This window comes from Mus pahari, chromosome 19 (genome assembly GCF_900095145.1).
Source record: "Mus pahari chromosome 19, PAHARI_EIJ_v1.1, whole genome shotgun sequence".
Classification (NCBI taxonomy): Eukaryota; Metazoa; Chordata; class Mammalia; order Rodentia; family Muridae; genus Mus; species Mus pahari.
In genome coordinates this window covers 57,010,530-57,033,489 of record NC_034608.1, presented here as the reverse complement: position 1 = coordinate 57,033,489, position 22,960 = coordinate 57,010,530, and the positions used below count along the sequence as shown (strand labels likewise).

At 36.0% G+C, this 22,960-nt stretch overlaps 1 protein-coding gene across 2 annotated transcripts in view; it reads right to left on the bottom strand.

Annotated features, from left to right (window-relative positions):
• Positions 1-22,960, bottom strand: part of Micu3 (mitochondrial calcium uptake family member 3) — an 80,836-nt gene that overhangs the window by 13,820 nt on the left and 44,056 nt on the right. Inside the window, exons 5-9 of one of the 2 annotated variants that reach the window (XM_021219422.2) lie at positions 20,155-20,202; positions 17,865-17,947; positions 15,255-15,326; positions 12,800-12,838; positions 3,673-3,768 (exon numbers count right to left, since the gene is read on the bottom strand). In XM_021219422.2, the coding sequence (XP_021075081.1) occupies positions 3,673-3,768; positions 12,800-12,838; positions 15,255-15,326; positions 17,865-17,947; positions 20,155-20,202 (338 nt within the window). The remainder of the gene's footprint in view (positions 1-3,672; positions 3,769-12,799; positions 12,839-15,254; positions 15,327-17,864; positions 17,948-20,154; positions 20,203-22,960) is intronic. The other variant, XM_029531976.1, reaches the window with a different exon arrangement.

Here is a 22,960-nt window from a genome sequence, read left to right as displayed (position 1 = left end):
AATTAAGTAATTGAGGATGGATTTCTTACTGGTCCCCAGTATAGTTCCTGTACAGCCTGGGGGGGTCTCTGGTACTCACTCTCATCTAAATTCCCTGACAAGGCACTGCATCCTCAGTGGTCAGAGTCCCCGAGGAAAGCCACAATCCCACACACCCACACCACAGTGATCAGACAGCAGTCTCATCGGTGGCTACAGGGGAAAGTAATATAGGTATCCAAGTCTTACACACTATCTTTACAAATATTTGCTCACAAAGCAGATTATGAATGTTGAAGGATGAGCGAGGTACCAGCCCTTCTTTCAGAGTCCCATGTGAGGAGAGAGTAACCCTGGAAGACTCTATGTCACTACGAACTGGGTGGATGAGGCACACCATTCTAATGGGAAAAGGACAAGATTTAAAATCAGAGATCTTGACTTCAAAGACCTGGACATTCAGCTTCCTTATCTGAAGACAGAAATAATCCTGTCTATAATAACTTGTAGGAGAATGCTAAAATATGAAGATAGAGTATACACATTCTCCTATTGTAGTCAGAGGTGCAAATATCAGTTGATTTTGCCTCAAAGAGCTTAAGTGTGACTGGGATATGGCAGATATCTTGGAGGCATGCTCAAGTTGAGTTGAGGATGGCCGCTAGCCTATTAGCATGAACAACCAGTGTACCTGTCTGCAAGCTACAAAGATGGAGCAGGTGATAGAAATTTTTTTCAATTGATTCATTCATATACTCTAACCATGTTTTTCTAATTTTGTCAAGTTTAAAAAGCTGACTTAGATGTCAAAAATTTTTCAATGATAATTGAAAACAGGATTGTTACATGGTACACACTTGCTTATTTGTTATTGAAATTAAATCTCTATATATCTGAAAACAAAGGACCTTCAGAATGAGCGGCTACAGGGGCACTGCACGTGAGGGCACATGGATCCTGCCTTTAGTGCTGAGCCGCCACCACATTCCTGGAGAGGTGACTCTAAGAGGAGGGCTGTTTACACGGCTTCTACAATGGCCTCACTGAGGCTGTTCTGTTCACTGAGCAGAGTAGACCTTCTCCTACGGTTTTCAGTGTCCAATCTTATTAGCTTCAGGTTGCACTTATTCAAGTAATCCAGACCCTCGGAGAGATGAGTAACAGTTTGACAACAGAGGTGGGGGAAAAAACAGAAAATACAAGTGGGGACCCCATTTCCATCTGAAACTGAGCACTGGAGCCACTGGGAGAGCGGCACCAGTATCTTTGGCACCCTAACAGTTTACATAACAAATTACAAGAAGGTGGGAAAAAAACCCCACTCTACTTCTTTAATTCTTGTGCTTATTGTTAAAAACATGAATTTGAGTGGTTTGTTAAAAGAATGAATTCAGATGGTTTCATAACAGTGGAAAAAAAACCCTCCAAGTGAAGAGAGACCATCCTGGCCATTTAGACATAAGTTTACTAATCTTTTTTAAGCTAGACATGCTACTAGCTGGGAAGGAGTTTGGCCAGACGGAGTGCGGTACAGAGGCGTAGGTCAGTAGTAGCGTGTGCCTCAGTCCTCAGCACCAATAGTAAACACATGGACAAACTTACTTTAAACTTCATAATCTGTACAAAATACAAACTTATCAAACTACTAAAGTTTTAAGACAGCCTTTTAAACAACTTTCTATTAATTACAATGTAAAAATAACCTTAATCTTCAAATTTAATATAATAAAATTTCTGAATAATCCAATGGGTAAGTATTATTTATAGCAAAAAGACATTAAATTTCATTTGTAAAAGTCAAAGTGATCTTTAGAACCCCGGTACTAGCCAACTGTCTTCTATACCGTGTGATATACTTGTCATATGGCACTCTGAATTATCTGAGCCGAAACTAGGGCCAGTTGTTCACATATGCAAATCTTTATATAATTTTATAGTAATTTTAAAAACATGGTTTCTTCTTTATAATTTAAAGTGCTAACAGTTTAAAGCAGCTGTGGGATAAGAAAATGAGAGGCTAAGTTCTTATTTACCTATAATATTTTAAGAGTTGTATATTATATGCAATGAAGAAATATATAAGTAAATTTCCAAGCTTATCTTCTGAACTGGTTTGTATCTTGAAATATAAATACTATAAATAATTCTTTTATACAAGTTGTGACTTACAGTGAATTCTCATTTTCTATTATGAAGGAGTATAGTAATAGAGAGACTCTCCAAGTAAGACACCACCCCAAACTTTATTTTTAAAAAAAGAAAAAAGAAATCACAAATAATTGGTATTTATTTTAGATACTGATATGTGTGTGTGTGTGTGTGTGTGTGTGCACATGCCAACGTGCATGCATAAGATCAGATATCAATCCTAGATGTCTTTCTTAAGCACTACTTACCTAGTCTTTAAGACTGGGTCTCTCAGTGAACCTGGGCTTTGTCAATGCAGCTAGACTGTCTAGTCCAGCAAGCAAAAGGGCTCTGCATTTCTGTGTCTTCCTCCTCTCTGGAGGCTTTAAAGAGTATATTATGTGCCTTGTGCTTGCTCTTTCCGTGGATGCTGGAGGTTGAACTCAGGTTCCTGGGCTTGTGTGTCAAGCACTCCAACAACACTCTATCATATAGTGCTTTACTTTTAGAAAAGATATTAGATAAGTTTAATATTAAATATTTAAATTCCTGTCGATGGTGGCACTAAACTAAAAATTAGACATTATTAAATATGGGCTGGCAGTCTTAAGTTAATATAAAGATAAATTTCCAATTCTTTGACAGAATCTCCTATTTCTGTACCCCTTCCCTTATGCTATACACTATCAGCTGAGGAAGTTAATTGTTTAAATCTAAATAAGAGCAGCCATGCTTTATAAAGTGAAAAATTTTAGAATTTCTATGTAACTTTTAGGTTGTAGGATAGTGTCAGTAAATCTACAAATGTGTATTACTATTTCAAATGTCTAGAAAGTGATCATTAATAAAAACTTACTAGCTGGGCGGTGGTGGTGCATGCCTTTAATCCCAGCACTCAGGAGGTAGAGGCAGGGGGATTTCTGCCTGGTCTACAGAGTGAGTTTCAGGACAGCCAGGGCTACGCAGAGAAACCCGGTCTCGAAAAACCAAAAACCATTGTGTGGATACTTCATTCCTCCTTAGAATAACTGCTTGTGGACGTTGTACATCGTGGTGCGGAGCCTAGTGCGCACCACGATGTACAACGTCCACAAGCAGGACAAGAAGTGGGAGTGAGTGGGTAGGGAAGTAGGGCAGGGGGAGGGTATAGGGGACTTTCGGGATAGCATTTGAAATATAAATAAAGAAAATATCTAATAAAAAAACATAAGTAAATAAAAAAAAGAAAAACCAAAAATCAAACCAAACCAAACCAATCAAACAAACAAAAACCCACAAAACCCCTATCATTTTCTTTTAAATATGCTGTGAAGTTATGCTTTATAAAATAAACCAGTCAACACAGATAATAATAACTGACATCCCGTCAGTACAATGAACATATTAAAATATTCTTTCTATACAGTGATTATGCATGTGATACACAGTACTTATTAGTTTACCAAAAAAAGTACAAGAAATAGAAAAATGGTACATTTGGGCTTCATCTTGTGACTCTAAAACCGAGTGATGATCAGATTAACAGAACGACAGGAGCATAAGGACCACACAGACGGCTCATTATACCTCTGCGAGGTCTGAGAAGAGCGCCTGGCTTGTGCTACGTCTCAGAGTATCCCAGTAGCTTCTGGAGACAAGTTCCTCAGCATCTGTTTTAAGTACCTGTAGAAGTTTTAAGAACAATGATATAAATCTAAACAATAGTCACTGAAGGACAACTTACATGCTTTCCATCTCCTTTAACCAACCACAGAAGGGAAACGAGCCCGTTGGCTTACCTTCATTGTCTTTCTGATGCACACTAAGTATTACATTACAGAGCTAGTAGCCCAAGGTGCTTTCAGGGATGAAATGGTATATAACCTCTTTCTAAGCACAATGTGACTATGTCAAAAAGACTCAAACTCTGCAATTTTGCTTGCCTTTGTTGAGACATAAGTGACTTCTATAAAAGTATGACAAAATTTATTTATACTTTGTGTGAAGTGGTATATGGAGAAAACTTTTGAAAATTTGTGGTAACTTATTAATGCATATATAATTTCAAAATTAGTTGTTTTATCACCTATCTTGTTAGACTACCAAAATAAACTCATCCATACCTTGTTGATACAAACTTTAAAATAACACTTGTAAAAATAAAATATAACTGTTTAAGTCAAATGATGTAAACCTATTCTAGGACTTGACAGGTGTGTCTACTATGAAGGATAAGGTTCATTTGATGCTTATAAGGGCAGGGCACTCATTTTCCTCTCAGAATTGACTACATGATGGAGTTTCTAAGGTTAAAAACTACAATCCTAACCTGAAACTCTCAAGAGAAATAATTACAGTCAGCTTCTGGGACATACAGGGGGTACTGAAGTTATCAGGCCTATGGATCTTTTAGTTACTGAAAGAAGAAAATGCACCTGGCAGGAGAATAGAACTTTTCTGCTTTTCTTTTGTCTTAGTTTTTAAAAGGCAGGTATCAGTGAGGTGTGGTGCATGTGGCTGCCTTCTCTGCTACTTTAGAGCCCAGTGCATAAGACTGTTTGATTCTAGAAGTTTAAGGCCTGATTGGCAACATAGTGAACCTCTCTCTGTCTCAGGCAAACAGACAACAATCTGGAATATTAAAATTATACTATGTGCTAGGAATATATCAAACAATATTTTTCTAATTTTAACTAACTTTATAATTTACTACAAAACACTGTTTACTGCTAGTGATTTGCTGATCATAAAGTATTATTTAGCTGTAAATGGTTAACACATAAATGCTTATAGCAATGTGGCACCACAACACTGATCTGTAATTACCTCTTTTTCTAAATAACTGAGTTGAAAACAAGCAGTAGTAAATTACACAGGGAAAATCAGCTAAATACAGAATTAGCACAGTCTGTTTTCCTTTGTACAAACTAGAAATAACCTCAATAGATGCTAGATTAACATTGTGCTCTCATTTTAACTGACTTATTTTGAATATCTTTGCATTTTACCTGTAACTTAGAAGATTAACACATGATTTTAAAAAAGGTTTATTAAACCTACTATACTAGAAAATATGGCTAATTGGTCACTATTGCAAAAGATACAGAAACAACTAAATCCATGCTAACTGGTTCTACATGTATAGAGTAAAGAAGCAAATACATGAAATTAGCTAATATGAGTGGGATACTGTAACTGTATTTTTTTGTTTTATCTTATACCATCTTTTAAAATATAAGGCTTCTGAGAGAAGGCCCAATACTCTCCCAGCAATTATTATTGCAAGTAGAAGATAGCTGTAAGCTCAGTGACCTACCAGGCAGACTCACTGACGCCTGCATTTGTCTGAGTTCAAGCTAGTATTCCACTTCTAATCAATAACTTTCATGATGAAATTAAGAATAAATGTTTTAATATGAAAAAGAATAAAAAGGTTTAAAAGCAGAAAATGTAAATAGGGCACTGCAGTAAGCTTCAAATAGACAAGAAGCTCAAGTTAGAACTGAAAAGGAAGAAATACAGAGCAAATTTAACATTGGACCATATGTGTAAAACGTAAAGAAGGACGTGAGCTGCACACCTGTTACCAGGCTCTAAGACAGTAATGAAACAGACAGCTCTCATGCTCCAGTGTATAAATGGAAGGCGGGCGGCACATAAAGACTCACTGAACACATACTGCTGCGTGATCTCAGCTTTCAGGTCTTTACCAGAAGAACAAGCTAAGGGTGGACTTTCTTTCTTTCTTTCTTTCTTTCTTTCTTTCTTTCTTTCTTTCTTTCTTTCTTTCTTTCTTTCTTTCTTTCTCTCTCTCTCTCTCTCTCTCTCTCTCNTTTCTTTCTTTCTTTCTTTCTTTCTTTCTTTCTCTCTCTCTCTCTCTCTCTCTCTCTCTCTCTCTCTCTCTCTCTCTCTCTCTCTCTTTCTTTCTTTCTTTCTTTCTTCTCTCCTTTTCTATTGGATATTTATTTACATTTCAAATGTTATTCCCTTTCCCAGTTTCCCCTTCGCAAACTGCCTATCTTATTCCTCCTCCCCTGCTTCTATGAGGATGCAGTCCCCCCACCCACTCAAAAGAACTTGCAAGAAGGATGGACCAGGCAAACTGATGTTCTGTACCTTTTAAGTCTGATCTGTCTGTCTGTCTGTCTGTCTATCTACCTATGTCAACGAGGCTATTTATTAATGCAAGTCCTTAAACCTGGCAGATTTTAGAGTTTCTACATCTCTTTTTTAACTGTCTAAGCCTAAGCAAGGCCCTATAACCATAACCCTCTAATATCCTGTCACTAATATTTGTGATAGAAAGTCAGGAGTGCAGAGATGGCAGGCACGGCAGTGGGGAGGGAGGAACGAAAGGTCAGAGAAGTTCTCAAGAAAGTCTAACTTAGAGATATTGATCTATCACTGAGGTACGAAGAATGATGATGACCCAAAGTTATCTAGGACTAACCAGGCCAGTACTTTACATACTGAAAAAAACAAAAACAAGCAAAGTAAAACTATCTTTCTATTATGTTCTATTGCAACAACTGACAATTGTGTCAAAACATCAGCAACAAAACCAAACCAAACACCAAAACCAGTAATCCTGGAATTGTAATTTAATGCTGTACTGGACTAATTTTCTCCAGGTCTGTCACACACTCAGAGAGAAGCTAATAGACAGAGTAGATCAAATGAGTGTCCAAGAAAGCACCAGAAAATCGTAATAGACAAAGATGGTAAATAACACTCAGGTAAAGAAGTGAAGACAGGGAACCCCAATAATAAAGGGGAGAAAACAATTTCCTGTTTTGGAAGCTCAGCAAATCTCACCACAGATAAAAGTGGGCAGAGAGGCACACTGCAGCAAGAAAAAAACAAGGGCAAAGAAGACTTAAAATAACATTCTGTGGGGGCTGGAGAGATGGCTCAGCAGTAGAGGACACTAACTGCTATTTCAGAGGACCCTGGTTCAATTCCCAGCACCCACATGGCATCTTACAACTATCTGTAACTCCTAGATTTGACACAGAAGGGCCAGGCTTAACATTACAAACTCCATTTTGCTTTCAGACTCCATTTTACAATTAACTTGCCCTCTGAATAAACTCAGCTACTGAGAAAATCTCAACTTGTTCCAAGAACCATGTCACCTCATCACAATTCTCCTCAGCAAACAGCCACCCCACTCCTATGCAACAACCAATCGGTTCTTAAGGGAAAGTACCTATTGTCTTAAAGTAGATTGATTGAGCCATCAACCATTGTTCATATCAAGCTGAAATCATTACTAGGCAATAGAATTGCACCAAGCAATTATGTAACTGCCAAGCTGGAAAGTCCCTCACCCTGCTACATCAACCATGATAAATAGGCGAGGCTTATATCAGCTCAGGCCCTCCCACTGTGCTGGGGAGGTTGGAGGGTTCAAGCTCAGGCTTGAATAAAGACTTTTGCTTTTGCATATGAGTTGGACTTCTGGTAGTATAACAACACCTCCATACAGACATACATGCATACAAAACACCAATGCACACAAAATAAATTATTTTAAAAATGACATTCTGCTATACTCCTAGATCAGTGCCTTGCTCAGCCATCATGAGAAAAGCGTCCTCCTGCAGCAGATGGGAATACAGAGACCCACAGGCAGGCCTGCAATGAGTGCGTGACCTTGGAACACTCTGCTGAAAAGGGGATCGCTTTGTCAAAAGTAACATATCCTTCTGTTTGTCTTCTCCAACTCCAAAGTGTTAGTTTCTGTTTTATGTTACTATTTTATTATTATCCCTTAGATTCCTATATGCTTTCTGGTGAGGGATGGGAGGTGATGTGAAGAGGAACTGGAATGAGTAGAGGGAGAGAAAACCACAATCAGGATATATTAAGTAAGAAAAAAAATTGTTTTTAATGGAGAGGGAGGAATTGACTGGAGGAGATCCAGACAGTGGACAGGAGAAAACTAATTACATTCAGAGCTGACCCCTTAGTTTCAACTACAGAAGCCCCCCAACAGTGTGTAGATTTTATCATCACTTGCTGAGAAGCATTAACTTACAATAAAGACATTTTCAGAGAGAGGTTTTGTGTTTTTCTTTTTGGTTGTAATGGGAATTGAACCCAGGGCCTTAGACATAATAAAGCTCAATCGTAACTCTACCAGGAGCTATACTGCTAAACCATCATTTTCCAATCACCAAGGGAATCTTGAGTATTTTATGAATATTAGATCATACGGTTTAGGAAGAGGTGAGATTAAATTAATTATGAGCACTGGTAAATACACATAAATATACATGAGTGAACTGTATGCATTTATGGGCCAAAAGTCGACATTACTTATCTTCCTGTTTTACTCTCCACATTCTTTTTTATGACAAAACACTGTACTTGTAGTTCATTAATTCTGCTAGATTGGCTGGCCCAAGCCCTAGGGAACTACCTGTTCTTGTCTCACATTCCTGAGTTCTGGGATTACATACATGTCCTACCCACTTGGGCTTCATGTGGACTCTAGGAATCAGAACTCAGAACACCAGGTACTGAGCCATCTCCTTAGCTTCAAAACACAAGTTGAGTAAGAAATGGTAAATATGGTGGTGTGATGTGGTGGCTTAAATATGCTTGGCCCAGGAATTGGCACTCTTAGGAGGTGCAGCCTTGTTGGAACAAGTGTGTCATTGTGGGAGTGGGCTTTGGGAGCTTCCTCCTAGCTGCCTGAGGATGACAGTCTTTTGGTAGCCTTCAGATGAAGACATGAAATTCTCAGCTCCTCCTGCACCATGCCTGCCTAGGTGCTGCCATGTTCCCACCTTAATGAAAATGGACTAAACCTCTGAACCTGAAAGCCAGCTCCAATTAAATTGTCCTTATAAGACTCACCTTGGTCATGGTGTCTGCTCAGAGTAGTAAAATGCTAACTAAGGCATCAGGTAATTCTAAATAGACACTGATGACCAGAAGGGGTGACACAAGACTTTAATCCCAGCACTTGAGAGGCAGAGGCTGCAGAACCAAGAGGACAAAGCCCATGCTACACAGTAAAATCACCATAAACAAATATCAATGATATATATTTAGAATATCTAATTAGAGATATAGAAAAAAGAATGATGCAGTCACTATACAAGAATTCCAAGTTTCTATGCTAAGTGAGACATCAAAGATAGTTAAACATCCTAAGAGGAAGAGCATAAAGATGCTATTAGTTAGGTATATTCATCAAAAACTCAGACAATAAACATAGATATTAAGTACTTTCTAAATTTAAAGAAAATATAAATTTCTAAAGAAGGCAAGGTAAAGCAAGGAAGAAAAGAATGGTTTACAGAGAAAAATACCTAAATTCTACATCACAAAGCAATCATACTAATGTAAATGAATGGAATTTTCTAATTAAGAGACACAGATTATCAATCAGCCAGGAGAAAAGAGACCAATACATTTCACAAAATATACCATCAAAATTTTCTGTTAATGAGAAAAGCGGAGTTGCAGGCCATGCTGATGAGGCATGATGAGGCTGATGAGGCTGAAGAGGAACTAGCACTAGCTTGCTTGATGAGAATGAAAAGGCCCAACCAAACCTAACACATCTTAAAGACTCTTACAAATGCTATTGCCTTTGGCTTTGCTTTGCTACTTGTACTGATAGTAAAAATAACTAGAAGTCCTGGGAAGGTCATACAAATGAGACAGTGACTTTCAAGCACAGATTTTCAATATCTGGAGTGGCAACAGGAAGAACTCATGAAGTGCTCTTGCTGCATACTCAGAGCTGGAACTGCCCAGCAAGAGGACATCTGTGTGACAGTCCGTGTCTCAAGTTGAAGAACTACTTTCTTCACGAACAACCCTTTTCACTTGATAGGACACTGTTTAAAGTAATAAAGGAGATTGAGCTGGGCCTGCCTACAAAATCTCCAAAAGCAGAACTAAAGCCTATTTTTCCAAATGCACAGGCATCAAAGTGAAGATCTATCTATAAACCACAGTTGCAGCGATCATTTGGGAGAATTATTTTTGGGAGAAGAATTATGCCTGGGGATTGTGGGGACGAGCAAATTTTAATTCTTAAGCTAATTTTATAATTATTCATTTTATTTGCATTAAGTTTCTGAGCTATGATGCCCCAGAGTAGGGGAATACCAGGACAGGGAAGCAGGAGTGAGTGGGTTGGTGAGCAGAGGGAGGGGGACTGGGATAGGGGATTTTCATAGGGGAAATGAGGAAGAGGGATAACATTTGAAATGCAAATAAAGAAAATATCTAATTAAAAATATTAAAAGAGTTTCTGAGCTGAAGTACATTTTTAAAATCAGAAAAAGCTTTATTATCATTATAGGAAACAATAATAACAAAATAAAATATTAATTTAAAAGGTAGTCTATACTGATAACTAAAGGTTTTATAAGGCAAAATATATCCAGAAATCTAGTACACTAGCTACCAGAAATTTGGCTAAGGCATAATTAATTTATATTTTTACACATGTAATAATGTTTCAAATTAAATACCATAAAAATGAAGAGCATTATGAGTAGACAATAAATCCATAATTATAACATTTAATTATAATATACCAATTGATAATCAAGCAGAAACAACTGTCAGTAATGACAGACAACACTGAAAACACATAATTAACATGCTTGGTAATATATATGTGTAACCATATGTACAATATATATTACAATTCTGCATCAAAAACTGGAGAAGACACATTTTTAAAAATAAAGATTATTTACAAATATCAAATTTAGTCCAAAACCACATTTCAACATATGATGAAACACCAGTGAAGTGGTATTAAAAATTGACACATTTTCTGATAGTAATAGCATTAGGATAATTAAAATAGATATCATAAAAATCATATAAGGGATGCTGAAGTAAAACAGCCTTGACCTTTGAGCTAGTTGAATTGCTTATTCTTTTGAACTTTTTGTATTTTTTTCATCACTGTGGAAAAATAATTTGAGACTTGACTACATGCAAAACATAAAAAGAATCTGTGTTATCTGGAGTGGAAAAGTTCTGAGGGTCACTACTATATTCACGGACACAAGGAGGACAGCCGCCTCAGCCTTTCACTGTAGCAGGAAGAATGAAAGCAGGCAGAAGTGACTGTAGCAGGCACTGTCTTGGGACAGGCAATGTGAGAGCTCAGAGGGTCTGTCTTCATGGCCAGACCCCTCCTTTCCCAAAGGCACTTTAGGGAAGTCATTTAAGAATGTTTCTATTATACAAAAGTTTGTTAAAAAAACAAACAAACAAATTTTTACAGTTAAATTATTTAATTTACTTGAGTGAAGATTAAAGAATATGAAGCTATATCACATTAATATTTGTTTTACATAAGGACAGCTGTCCTCAATAAAATGAAATGAAACATTTGTGAACCAATAAAATAAAAAATAACAAATATGTTTTCCTCATCAATGATAATATGAATATGATAATAATATGAATAAAATATGCAGTTTAAATCTGGCTATTGAAAATACCTTAATGCCTATGACTGTAAAGTCTATGCAGTTTAAACTATATGGTAACTACTTAAAAATTAAAGGAGACATTGAAACTGCCACCATTAAAAAGTGGTTCTCACTGTGACAATAAAAATTAAGCCATAAAATCATAAATAATATTAACTATGTTTACAAGTATATATGATATTCTAATGTGAGATTTTCATTTTATAAGCTCTTACAAATATTTAAATAATTATCGGAAAACACTTTTAAAAGTAATTAGAAATTTCTCTCATTGGGAGGTAGAAGTAGATTTTATAGAAAATGTTTTCAATTTTTTAGACAAATTTAAAGACTGTGTGGGCCCCATAGATGTGGCTTGTTCTCCAATTATCCTGTGTCATTCCTGTGAATAAGCAGGATACCTTGTGCTTATTTGATGTTGAAACCACCTCCAGGATGTGCTCAAGTCTAAAATAAGTATTTCTATAGTTTATAGTAGCTAATTAAACACTGTCCCCAAATTCAAGAGACTTCTCAGGTCGATGTCTATAGTCTGAGGAATCCTTAACAAGGCTGAAGGATACCTAGGAAATGAAGTAAACTGCATGTTTATGGGACAGAGTCAGGTTAGTCTGAACAGGTTCTTATGTGCTGGGCTAACCAATAAGCTTGTTCGAGAGAACAGAAAAGTCACCATTGGGAAGAGCACTTAGAGAAAATTTCAAGACTAAAGAATGAAACTCATAGTCATGTTTGTGTAGTATGTAACACGAACAATCTTATATAGTTTTAATAGGGCAGAGAAAGTAAGCAGGCAATAGAGTTTCAGAAAAAAAAAATGAAAACTGCAAATGGAAAGTCTCTAACATGATTTTATTGGCATTGGCCAGTGTTTAGAGTTAACTCTTAAAATATCTGTGTTCTTCAGGGAGAAAGCCTATCTGTTCTAGTATTTTTGTATAATACTTCATATATTGCTGAAAAATATAAAATTTCAATTACTTTACTAGAATGTCTGGTGGTGGTTGTTTACTCATATTCACTTTAATTTATAGATATAAAACTAATAAAGATATACAATTGCTTTCTACATTTTGTTTCACATAGCTAGAAATTTTGGCTTGATCGTATCTGATTGTATTTAACAAACTCAATACACTTTATATGGCATATACAGTTTTAAATAAAGAAATAACATTATCCAATATAACAGGTAAGGGATATATACATAAAAACATATAAAGTATTGTACATACACTATTAGTAGGAGAATGGTATCCATAAAGTTGAAGACGCTGACATAGAGCACAAAGGGCCAAATGAAGTGTCACATTTCAGAATGAACCCAAGTATAGCAAAAGAAAAAAAGAAAAAGACGACAAAATAATCAATTAGGAAGGGCAAATCATTATGCTACATTCTCTATAAAGCACACACACAAGTGAGATAAATGTTAAAGATGAGTAGCAAAGTTTCTAAGCTCAGTATAAATAACTGTTGACTGAGCCTGTAGCCTGTGTTCATTTCAGCCATTTCACTGTACATGAGAGGACCACTGCTGTGAGCAAGCAGTTCCTGTGAGCGAGTGGAGGTGGACAATGGGATGAGGCCCTGCACTGGAACCCTATTTTCTATGCTCACTGCCATGATGTAGGCTCTGCTCACCTGTGGAGCAGTAGTAACACTTACCTGCCAGGAATGAGATGGGGATACAGAGAGTACCACTCATTATGGTCTTAGCACAGACCTTAGAACAAAGTGTTCATTTCAGAGTTTTAATGACATGGACGTATTTTAGAGTTTTGATCTGGATATGTTAATTTTTAGTTAAAGAAACCAAGAGGTTGTTATTAAGTCTATCAGCTAACATTTTTGATGTTTATTATATTTTTATAATTGTGTATCATACTGGTAAGTAGCATTTTAACTCATTTAATCCTCATAAAATTACAGGTGGTGACCACATTATTCTATTATTTCAATTGTAAATGTAAAAGCACTGGGACAGAGAGAGTAAGAATCTTACTGAAGATCAACCACAAAGGTAATGCATCACAGAGGGAATATTCAAATCCTCTGCACCTAGCTCATGGGTCCAGTTTACTTTCTCTTTGGGCTTAGTCTTAATTTTTTTAACTATGAGATAAATATTAGTTGTTTTAAGTTCAACCTAGAGTTTAGAATATGTGTACATGTATACTATCATTTCTATCAACTTGCCAAAACCATGTGTATTTTAATTTTACTTGGTCGTCTCTAGATAGACTAGTCAAAAGTCAATTCAGATTTGTATTGTTTAAAATATGACTAATGAACTGAAACCAAGGACTGCCATATCAAATACGGTAATGAAGAACTGTAGAGGGCTGTGCTGCTGAACGGTACTGTCAGGGAGAGCACACTGAGAGGAACACCTGATAACTACATTATGTAATGAGCTTTGAGCAGGGCTAGTTAAATTCAGATCAACACCTCTGAAGATCTGTAGATTAATGACTGTAATGAGGTCATTCACATATATCAAGTTACATACAACTTATATGTTATTTTTTTTCCCAGTATAGGGAATATATGACATACCACCTAGGATAAGGTCATATAATATAGATTTTATAATTTACCTAGACTTGCCTAATTAATCCAAATTAATGTGAATTACATCACTATTATGAAATGTTTGCTTTCAATGTATTTTACATTTCTTTGTATATTGTATCTTACAATTTGTAATTTTTTTTTTGTATAATATATCTTACAATTCCTTTACCTTAGCTTTTGTGTTAATACTGTAGCTTTTCTCCACTATATTATCTGATCTATGTATTTTAGTAAATGCTAATGACTAAAATTATATTTCTAATTAAGTATTTGTTACATGACAATGAAATATACTACATTTTTGGTATCTAAATAGCAAATGAATAAATTAAGATGGATAAAAGTAGAGAATTCAGAGCAGGTCACCAACGGTTGAAACTGACTTTGCCACTGAACAGGATTATAATTTTGCATAAGATATTTCAATTCTATAGTAGTCAGTTTCCTTGTTTACCGTGGGCAACAGAAGGGTTGGTGGATAGATTAAATGCACGAAAAGCACATAGCCTTGTGCCTAATAGTAAGGGCTTAGGACCAATCTGTTATTTTGTCATTGTTGTTGTTTATGTGGACTGGCCTGTTGTTAAGTCTGAAATATTTGGGACAAATAAGATGAAGACTAAAAAGACGAACTACTGTTAATTCTGAATGAGGCACTGACATGTAACCCAGAGGGAGAGTCTCTACTATTGCTAAGAGATGCAGAAAGCCTACATTATTTCCTTATATTTACCATTCATCATATAACACTATCATTAAATTCACTTACAGAATTAAATCTTTGCATATTCACCTTTAAATTTTTACATGCATAATGATCTTATTAATCTATTATATGATATATACCCTTCATATCTCACAAATAAAGACAGTATGGATGAAAATGATTTAATGAATATGATTGGGTACAGATATTTAATATCAATATTTAACATAAATATTGATATTGATATTGATGCATAAGATACTTAAAATAATTATTCTACATTAAACCTTCAAAATGTTTGCAGTAAAGTAAACGATCCGAATTCTAAGTATTACACAGTTTCAACAAGTACAAAATAATTCTCACCTGGAAAAACCCACCTGAAACCACTATAAAGTATTTCTTACCAGCAATGCACGTTTTTCTTCATCTCCTTTAGTTTCTCTCTTTTCATTTTTTTTCCTGAATATCTCCTGAAGCTATACAGAAATAAATCAGGAATCAAACACCTACATATTACTCTATACTAAGTATATCTTACACATAATCAAAGCAGTTTCAATATTTAAACTATTCTGTATTTTACGATTGTATCATTTTTCACAAAAAAACCATATCCTTTGGTACTGGCAGCTCACAGTTATGTTAAATGTATTTAGTATTATAGTGTTAGTTGATCTCTACAACACACAGACACTGAGTCTGAGGCACACACAGAAAGAGAGGAAACCTGGTGGGCTGTACGGAGCCCTGAGGCAGTCCTCATGGACTCTGGTTTGAGTCAGGCTTCTGTCTCAGTGCTACTGCAGTAGACTGGTCACTCTACGCTACTGCTTCTAACTTGTTCATATAAGGAAATGGACACGATCACCCGTGAGGCTCCTGCACTAACTACTAACTGTGCATGATAGAGAAGAGATTGCTGACATCCTTTCTTAGAGAGATTAACTGTCTATAGCTCTTTTTTTTTTTTTTTTTTTTTGTATTTGGAAAATAAGAAAAGTCCCTTACTGTATAGAGTGCTACATAAACTAAGTATCAAAACTAATTACCTAGTACTTTGCCTATTATATCTAAGTATGTGTTAGCTAGTGCTATAAACAGTATCATTACTGTTTATAAATCTTTACATTTCTGTGGTCTTCAATGGAAGCCTAATTCTGCTGTTTTTACTGTAGAGGCCATGAGGTGCTTGTGCTCACAGGTAAGCACTAAGGGAATCAGGAAGGTTAAACATCCAGGAATGTCTCTCTTCAAAGCTGGGAGTGGATGTGGCTAACAGCATGGTGGCTTCTGTGCCATCTGTATGGCTAGGCGACACCTGGCCCCCAGATTCTTACAAACAGGAGCAAAGGTGCTTTATAGCCTCATGACCTTTATGCTATCTCTATGACCACAGCAGACACTCTTCTCGAGCCTTAAGGTGTCACATATAGTCAACTTATAGAGCCTGTCTTTATGGAAGAAGTCACATGTACTTTACAAAGAGCTATACCTGATGTAGCTATACCTTAAGCTTTATTGTGCGCACAGGATTGAGTTAATTAATACCAGAAAACTTTTTCCAAATTGTGCTGTGTTTTAATATGAATGAAATCAACGACCCTGTGTCAGACTCTGTCAGTCATGTTAAACGGGACCTCCCTCCTGCCTCATGCAGGCCCACTCTGCTGCCTGCGGCGTCTGCAGAAACTCCTCCAATACACACGCGTTTGTCAGTTTTCTGAATAGAGTTTGTTATTCTTGTCTGTAGAATCTGGATTGCAATCTCAACTCTACTACTTTCCCCCTTTTCAGTTATTACTTTTACTTTAGTGCATGAGTGTGTGTATGTGTGCATGTGGAGAGAGGGCAACTGTAACACTGGGTGTCTTCCTCAATCATCCCCCACTTAATTTCTTAAGATGTCTCGCCAAACCTGGAGCTGACATATTAGCTAGACTACCTGGCCAACAAGCCCCTGGGATCCTCCCATCTCTGCCTCCTCAGCAATGAGACTATGGTGCAGGCTGGCTATCTGTGTGGTGCTGGAGATCTGAACGCAGTCCTGCTTGGGTGGCGAGCACTTTACTGACTAGGCCTCCTGCACAGCACCTCTATTTCACTGTGTGCATTGAGAGCTGAGAGTCCAGTTACTCCTGCTTTCAGAGTCTCTGAAACAGACAGGCAAACACCACAGCTAGGGAAGCACTAGAGCAACCGAGCAGAGCAGATTACAGCTCTAGGGCAACTGCAGCTCTTGCACAGAGTATATGGGAACAAACAGCAGGTGATGCGAGTGCCTCTGACTCCATCCCAGAGCAGGCAACATCCCAAAAGACACAGGCACAAAGAGCTTTCGAGAAGTGGGATCTCCAAAAGTCGGTGCTGACACAGAATATTTAGTCACATTATTTAGATAAACAGGTTCGTTATAAAATAAATTAAAATAGCTCTTTATGTACAACTTTTCTCTTACCTTTAAACAGAGGATATGAAAAAATGAGAATAGAACATTGAAATTATTGGCAGATTTTGCTACTCTAAGAAATAAATTAATATTACTTTTTATTTCAGAAGAAAAAAAAGTATTTTGCCACAGAAACAGATGTAGGACACACAAGTAAAAGACAAAGAATTGAAGGGGAGATGGGAAAAGGACAAAGCAAGTTAAGACACTGCCAGATAAATGGTCACAGAGGAGGAGCAGAGATCCAAGAAAAGGAAAGAAAGGAGCAGGAAGTGGCCCATGCATGTTCACTCTAGGGAACGGGAAAGAGAAGGAAAAGGGAAATGGGAAGACGAGTCCAAACTGATACAGAAAACTTCCTGTGGTAAAGAGCTGCGACAAACCCTGAGTGTTAGCTGGAAAGACATAACCTCAGGACTGCCTTTTTCCCATTGACTCCCAACATCTGACTACAGTCATCTTTAAACACTCAATATAACTTATATTTCCATAAGTCTTAACACAAAACATAACAATGTAAGGGAGCAATATTTAATTATTAGAAAAATGTAGCATATAATGTACATACCACCAAAAATTCTTTTTTATCCACCATCTCATTTCCGTCAGTGTCAAACATGTTGAAAGCTATTCTAAAACCTGCATGGGGCTCTGCCAGAAAAAAAACAACAAACAAAAAACCAGAACAAGTTTTCGTAAGATGGAAAAAATACTTAAAAGTACAAAATCCATGCATTTAACAGTTAGATACATACACTGAACAAAATAAATGCAAAGTAATATGTTAGTATAAGTTACATACACTGAGAGTTATTTTGAAGAATACATATTTCTGCTTTATGTACTGCAGACTCAGTACCAGAACTGCCAATAAGCTTTCTAAGTACCTATTACTTATTGCACTGTGTTAAAGGAAATATCTGACAACTGTCCCTCTAAAAATAAATATCCAAATTCTGCTTATTTGTTAACAAAGACAAACATGAGGTCACTGGACTTGATTGCTTTTTTAAATTGAACTATATTCAACTACTTAAAGTGGCAAAAAAGAATAAAAATATAACATAATGTACCAGTTCCAGTTCTTCAGGAAAACTTAACTGAAATCACCTGGGATAAATGTGCTCATGAGAGGGTACAGATTTGGGGTTAAATTTCTAGATGCTTGAAAAGCCATAGGCTTTTATAAAATGTGTGAGTGTGTAGTCCCAGGGATTCCAATACCCAAGTATCAGGTATCTTTTTGAGAAAGACTGTCATGCTTATGAACTGACTTAATTTTATGAGCTTTCTGAAGCCCCATAGTTTTGTTTTGTTTTTCCCTAAATATCTAGAGTGTAAACAAGAAAACCTGGAGAGAAGAAAAGCATCCTTCCGGGAGAAGGTCAATGACGTTTTTAAGAAAAGACTTGACCTTTGTCCTTTGAAATGGCTAGCAAAAATCTGAATGCCCCCATCTCCAAGGAAACTTACCAGCTTGATATGAAGTCCTGAACTTTGCGAAGAAGCAGATGGCCCTACTTTCTTAACCCATCAGAACTGTCTCTGGAAATAACCAAGGGAAGCCACTGCTTTATGATAACTTTTTATAAGTATTTTAGGAATCTGCATTTACTGTTATCTTTCACAAATACTGACACCACAACTGAAAAGCAAGTTTTACTTTTAAAAAGATTTTGAAAAAGTATATGAATATATATAAAATAAGTCTCATCACAGACTTAGATTGGTATCATCAACTAATTTTCAAGCTAGATCAATATCAGGTGGACCTACTATGAATGGCAGAATGTTTGTTTTTCAACACTACAAATTTTTTTCTCATTATGAGAGAATAAACAACATGAGAGAAAATAAAAGATATTTTTTGACATATATATACATTCACACCCCTCTTTCTGCTGCTACATCATTCATAACTGTGCTTAGAAACAGGATTTTAAAGTGAGCTTTACTAGTGCTCATTTGTATACATCTCCAGTCTTCATCATCTGAAATTTCCTAAAGTCAATTCTTCCTTGTTTGTTTTTTTTTTCCATCTACCAATTATTTTCCTAAAGGACACCGTGAATAAGACATTGTTTGTGACACAGATAGCCCAAAAGAAGGTAGCATTTTGACATTGCAGACCTTCCACAGCAGTGTGGAAAGACAGACCTTGTAAAACATAATTTCAAATAATCTAAATTCTATGAAGAAAATAAAACACGACGAAAAGATTAAAAGAGAAGGCATGAGAGCTACTGAAGAGTGGCGCCAAGTGAGGACTTGTGTTTTGAAAGGAAGCCTGAATGATGCATTCCCAGGAAAGGGCAGACAACACTGCACTCAGAGAGCAGATTTCCTCCATGGGAAGGAGTCCCACAAGTGGAAAGGCCTGGAGGCCGAAGCATGGCGAGTACAGCACGCAGTCCCATCTACTGGATGCTGAGAAACCGAACCCAAAGCTTTAGTAAGCGTGCCACATATTTCATAAATACTATGATATGTGCCAGAGAGAGCAAACCACTGCAGTTGAGAGAGAGGGGTTACGGGACTCAAACTTACTACTCTTTCACATTAGACTTGCAGAAACCCTGGCTTAAATGTATATAATACAAACTTGATAGAATAAATTCTGACCTCTAGGATCTCATGTAGCTGAAACCCCAAAGAGTTACATATTTATAATTAATGAACATTTTATTATTATCAGAAGCCAAGCACGTAGGTTTTTGACTGTTACAGTGTTATACTTAACATTTTCCTGTGATATTTAGGTATGAATTTGTAAAAGAGCCTTACAATAATATGCTAAAAAGATTTTTAGGATCATAAGGAAAAATACAGATAGAAATAAGTTTAATGAGTATACTTACTTGTTAAGATACATAAAAGAAAAAGATACTCTGTGTAAGAAATCACACCTAGAAGAAAACAGTATCAATTATGCTTGAAAAATATTAACTTATCTTTGACATATATCAAAGTAAAATACTTTCTAGAATAAAAACTATGACTAATTTAGTTTTAAAGCATATGCTAAATATTGTTTTGAATGAGACTACTATATTATAAAATCATTGCAAAAGTAGCAAAATTTATTTTATTTAAATGGTTACATGTGCCTCTTTAAAAATTCTAAGGAAGTTTTCATTTATGATAGATATATTGGCAGCAAAGGTTTGTTTGTTTATTTATTTATTTATTATTTATTATGTAAGTATTTATTTATAGCTTACCTTTTAAACTTGTTACTTGTTACTATATTAAACTAACATAAGGAGGTCAGAAATGCAATGAAGAACTTAGTCACTTTTTAGTGACACTGGAATAAAAATTGACACTTGTTTAGAAATTTGATGTGTAACATTTAAAACTAAAACTTTACACTTACCTTTTTTCCTGTCAAATGATCATTTGCTACTTTATAACAGCTTTTATCCTTAATTGACTCTAAGAGTTTTCCCCAGTGACCCTCACTTTATGTTTTGTGTATCATGAATTCTCTGTACCCTATAATTGCAAGTTTCACCAAGAATTTGTATGAAGTAAATAAATACACACACTGTTACTGCACTCTTCACTATTCTTTATGCTTAATTGACCAAGAAAAGACTGAAAGAATTAAGTTCAGGAATAAGTCTGCAGTACTTCCCTAAATTGCAGTCACTTGATGTTTGGTAAAAGATATGGGGAAAAAAAACCCTTAAACACATTGTGGTCTTTAGATTTCCACTTATCTGATGTTTTTCAAAGCTCCACTACTCTTTGTTACAGAACAAAGAGACTAGGAGTCACTGTCAGGTAGTCTGTCACAGACATGAAGGGAACTACCCAAGACGCTCTGAAAGCATTCTGTCTTGTTTATTCTAGAATACTGTTACCTACAGACAGTTCTGGATGACTGCCATGAACAGTATGGGAGAAAGACTCTAAAATGGTCAACAGCTGTAAAGACAAAATTATTTAAGAGTTCTCTTACCACTCTGATTCACTTAGAGGATGACAAACTATTATAGTTAATATAAAGAACTTTTATAAAGCCATATAAAAGATAATTAATTCAAGGTTTCCCTCATTCAAGATTACTTAAGGGAGGAATCCTTGAATGCAGAGGGTCACGGACAGCATTTGTCCGTAGGGCCACCTGCCTACTGAGTTCATTAATATGCACATAGGAAGGGAGAAAAAAGTGATATAACTAAATGAAAATAGTCAAGGAAAGAGAAAATATTGCTGAAGATGAACTATAGATTCATAGTTCTTCCTAACTATAAACATATAAAACCAGAAGAAAATTAGAAGATCAATCCTTCGATTTACTTATGGCCACCCAGGACAAAAAAAACAAAAACAAAAACAAAACAAAAACAAAGTCAAATACTACTAACATGATAATGGTACAGTCTTTAAAAGTAAAGGGTAAAGAAGACATCAACTACATGACAGTAGTCAGGAGGCTCAGGAAGTAGGATTTTAAGTTCATGTATAGCCTTGAGCAGTTTGGAGAGCCCCCTGTCTTGAGGAGTGGAAAGAAAGGGAGAAGAATTGACAACTAGGTTTTGAAAAATTAGGTTTTCAACTAAAATTTTAAAGAACTTCCTTAAAAGCATGACATCATTAAATTACTCCTTCTTGATCTATTATGTTTTCCTAAGTGTTACTTATTGCTTTTATAAGAAGTTGCTTAATATTTTTTTTTACTAAGTAATAGCTAAGAAGATGAAATACATTTTAAGTATTTAGTGGCTTTAAATATTTAGCTTTAACAATTTGCCACCATTTAATCTTCATATACATGTAAATTAAGTAACTTAGTATTTCTCTAACATCTAACTAGTTAGCTCTAAATTCTTATAAGACCATGGTTTAACCTTTTCTTAGGGAAAATGGATTTCCTTCTTCTGTGCATTTGGTTTTCTTGTTGTTGTTGTTCTCAATTATATTTGGCCCAATATATATTTTCTTATACGATATATTAAGGTAAAATAGTTAAAATTCATTATATTTATCTATTCCCTTTGAGTTTTAAACACTCCCAATACTATTATCTCACTCTAAAATATGAATAAATTTTCTAAGAATATGTTTGTTTGTGAGATAAATCTTTGCTATGGAGTCTAGTTTGGCTTCAGACCCAAAAAATCCTCCCTCTTCAGGCTCTAGAGTAGCTGAGATTAGTGAACGTACCACCAAGCTCAGTTCTCCAAGGACTATTTTATTTTAATGTACCCGAGCCCAGTATTTAAATCCTAGTTAAAAAGAGATGTCCACAATAAAGACACATGCCTTTCATTCAGATTCCACATGAAAAAAATAAGACTTTTTGCTTTTTTTCTTTTAATCAAGGCATCAAGTAACACAGGATAGCCTTGAACCTACTAAGTAGCCAAGGCTAGCCTTATATATCTGATCTTGCATTCGCCTTCCCAACACTGGGCTTATAGACATGAGCCATAATACCTAGATATGCCCTATAATTTGAGAACAAGTCAATGTCCACATGACCAACTACATTATGGATACAGAAACAGGAAGCTTTTACAGTGAGTGTTGTATTTCAAATTTGGCTGTTAAAAAAATACCCAGCACAAGGGAAGGCCTGGGCCAAGTAGTGGGAGTGGGTGGGTAGGGGAGCAGGGGTGGAGGGGTATAGGGAACTTTCGGGATAGCATTTGAAAT